Raw genomic sequence first — 3,295 nt, forward strand, 5'->3', positions numbered from 1 at the left:
AATGTCAGAGTAGTGTGTAATGAATTTGATGTCTTATGGTTTATGAGAAACTCAGAATTAAAAATAATTTATAGGTTGGACCACAACAATGCCAGCCTTTTATTAGACATGAATAATCAACACAGGATGTGAAAATGAGGGTGTAATCTCACTTGCCCGTTCAGCTCTGTGTCTTCCGGGCTGAAGTCTGCTTCTGAGGAACTTTCTTATGGTGAAGTCAGCACTATTCTGAGACTCCATCTCCATGGGGCCTTTGATCAGGGTGGGAACATGAGAGTTGAGTGGTCCTGACCTCATCAAACAGCAGGGCTAGACACAGATTAGCAGCTGTGTTTACAATGCTCCGCCATGCACCTCAAAGGAGTCCCTCTGTCAGCAGAAGGCCCCTTGGGGAACCTGAAACACTCAATCCAGTGGGCGCTAGATGGTGTCTTCGACTGTGTCCTGCAATGCAACCACCAAGGCTGACAAAACCCCCAGTGAACACTGCCTTCAGCATTCACACTTTATAATGAGATGTGACATTTGCTGGGGTTGGATGTTCTGTTTATAAAAACACCACTGCTTCAAAGGAGAAATTAATTCCTGTTAGGGATTGAAGAAAAAACCCAGCTACTGAGGAGGCTACTGGAGGACACAGAGATGCGCCTTACTTATCTGCTGCATTTTAAATGTTGATGAAAAAAGCATACTCTGGGGTTGACACCCTCTTTGAAAAGGGAGTTGGTTTGCTGTGTTCTTACTAACAAGTACAACTCGATGCAATATGCTGTTTTGCAACAGTGTTTTTTCATAAGTAGTGAAATTATAATAAAGGGCCTGAATAAAACTTGCAGCTCCACAATCCTGGAAAACCTGCATTTTTCATCCTATTTTCTACAGTTCCAAAAACCACTGAAAAAAATCTTAACCAAATCAAGTAATAAGGCTACCATAACTGAAGATGATTCTGTTCTATGGTAGAAATACATTTTTGAATAAGAAAAAGGGGTGAGATGAAAAATCATCTCTCCCAGCATCTATCAACTACAAGAGATTCTGATCTCAACACACCCCACAGTGCTGACTTCAAGAAGCGGAATTTCAATGTACAGTTAAAAAATAAATTTATTATATGCCTGCTTAGGTTAGGTTTTCAAGTTCCTGTGAAAATATGCATTTTAAAATTTAGTTTTTCATCGTGACATTCTTCTGCTACTAACAATCATATTTTAAATTACTAAGCCTGACTTAAATGTAAAAAAAAAAGGCTTCACAAAGACACTGTAAATGGAGCGCACGTCTGAACTGGGGCTTCACATTTCCATCCAATGCTTTGAGGGGTTTTAAATGCACAGTTGAAGCAAGCAGTTAAAATGGCATGGAGATATGACACTAATTAAGCACTGTCCATAGGACCAAGTCATTTCATGGCTCTTCAGCACAGCGGTACAGTGCTGCTTTCACTCTAGAATGCGTGCTGTCTCTCAGCACTTGGTGGGATTGATGTGGGGCCAGTCAGGGGAAGTAAACAGGATAGTGAGTAAACTGAAAAAACAAAATAATGGTGTAGAAAGCCATTCCTGAATGTTTCTGCAGACATTTTTAAAGCAACACCTTCCATGTACTTAAAATTAGATTCCCTGTTCCTGTGTGACAAGATGGGCGTGGAGTCCATAATGAGAACAGCTGTTGGCAAATACATTACTTAGAGGTGCTCTGAGACCAGTCCTAAGAAAGGTACTTGTCACTTACCAGCTATGGAGCTTTACCTCTCAGAGTACTGTCACTTGTTAAAACAGTCCAAGCCAAGCTCCAGGTTAAGGTAGGTTCTTTACAACATACACATACTAATTCAAGCATGTTTCTTAGTGGCAGGCAAGAAGGACTCAACTGAAAAGAAACAAAGGGGTTCTAGTTTTTTTTTTGTTGAAGGGCACTACCCCAAAGCTTCATAGGCATATACATTTGATAATTCATCCACTAGATAGGAAGGGCTAGGTCCCAGCCATTAATTCAGAGCATTCCAGAGAAAAAAGGTTTGCCACTTCAAAAATACAAAGAGATTCCAGCATGCAGTCAGGCACTGTGAGAAGGGAACACCAAACACACTGCAGACCGAGCCGAGCTCTGCTACAAGCTAGGTGCACACTGGGACAAGCCCCTTACTCAGATGGACTGTACTCGCAAGCAGTCAGTGTGATAGGTCTCTTACTGGATACATGATGGACACAAGAGGAATAGACGCCAAATCCCTTTCTAGTGCCACTGTAAATATTGAGGACTTCTGGTTGAAAGAGCATGCTGAAATGGACCGGCCAGGACATTTTATGTAGTAGCTTTTTAAATTTTTGTTTTTTTTTTATAAAATCCCAGGCCCATGTGACACTGGATTTTGGTTTTTGTTTTGTTTTTAATATTTTAAAAATAGTTCTTAATTCTTTTCTATGAAACGTATTGGGAACTTAAAAAGTCTGCAGCATTTTTGGATCATTGAAAAGTTTGGTTTTGGGGGATGGTGCAGGAAGCAGGAACTATTCAAATTTCTTGTGTTCTTCAGTACGAGAAAGGACCTTTCTTCTCTGGTGTATCATGTGGAAGTATAACTGAGGGAAAACTGAAAGAAAAAAAGAAAGAACTGGTTAAAGACATCATTTACAGCTGGAGGGAGGGGACAACAGTGAAACACGCTGCTTTTCCCGCTTGAGCTGAGGTGACAATGGGAAAAGATTTATAACAAATGCTGTTGTTACGATGCCATGGGCCGGGGATTTAGCTCAGTGGTTCAGCCACCTGCCTCACAAGCGCAGGGACTGGAGTTCAATTCCACGTACCCAAAAAAAAAAAAGACGCCATGGAGCCACCAAATTGACTTTTTTTTTGGGTGGTGGTTCTGGGATGGAACCCAGGGTACTCTACCACTGAGCTCTATCCCCAGCCCTGCCACGTAACACTAATTCATATTCTCTTCATATTTATCCTGATTAATTTCACAGGTGAAGAATACTAGTAATGGAATTACTCCTATTTTAAAGAGGAGAAATTCAAGACCCAGAGAAGGGAAGCAACTTCCTGGAATCTCACAGCAAACAAGTCATCCATGGAAGTAAGGATCAGGATCTGGGCTCCTCACCCCTGGTCTAGCCCACCACATCTCAGGGTTGAGAGTGAGGGATCTCCCAAAGCACTCCTGAGAAAGGTGGCTCTAGGGCCGGGGATTTAACTGAGTGGTTCCACCACCTACCTTGCAAGCTTAAGGATCTGAGTTCAATTCCCAGTACAAAAAAAAAAAAAAAAAAAAAAAAAAAAAAAAAAA

General features: G+C 41.3%; 1 protein-coding gene across 1 annotated transcript in view; it reads right to left on the bottom strand.

Annotated features, from left to right (window-relative positions):
• Positions 1 to 1,559: 1,559 nt before the first annotated feature.
• Hacd2 (3-hydroxyacyl-CoA dehydratase 2) overlaps positions 1,560 to 3,295 on the bottom strand; it is an 87,886-nt gene continuing 86,150 nt past the window's right edge. The window contains exon 8 of the mRNA XM_010619529.2: positions 1,560 to 2,596. Coding sequence (XP_010617831.1) covers positions 2,514 to 2,596 — 83 coding nt within the window. The 3' untranslated portion in view covers positions 1,560 to 2,513. The remainder of the gene's footprint in view (positions 2,597 to 3,295) is intronic.

This window comes from Fukomys damarensis, unplaced genomic scaffold (genome assembly GCF_012274545.1).
Source record: "Fukomys damarensis isolate Sample0158 unplaced genomic scaffold, DMR_v1.0_HiC HiC_scaffold_24, whole genome shotgun sequence".
In the NCBI taxonomy this organism is placed as follows: domain Eukaryota; kingdom Metazoa; phylum Chordata; class Mammalia; order Rodentia; family Bathyergidae; genus Fukomys; species Fukomys damarensis.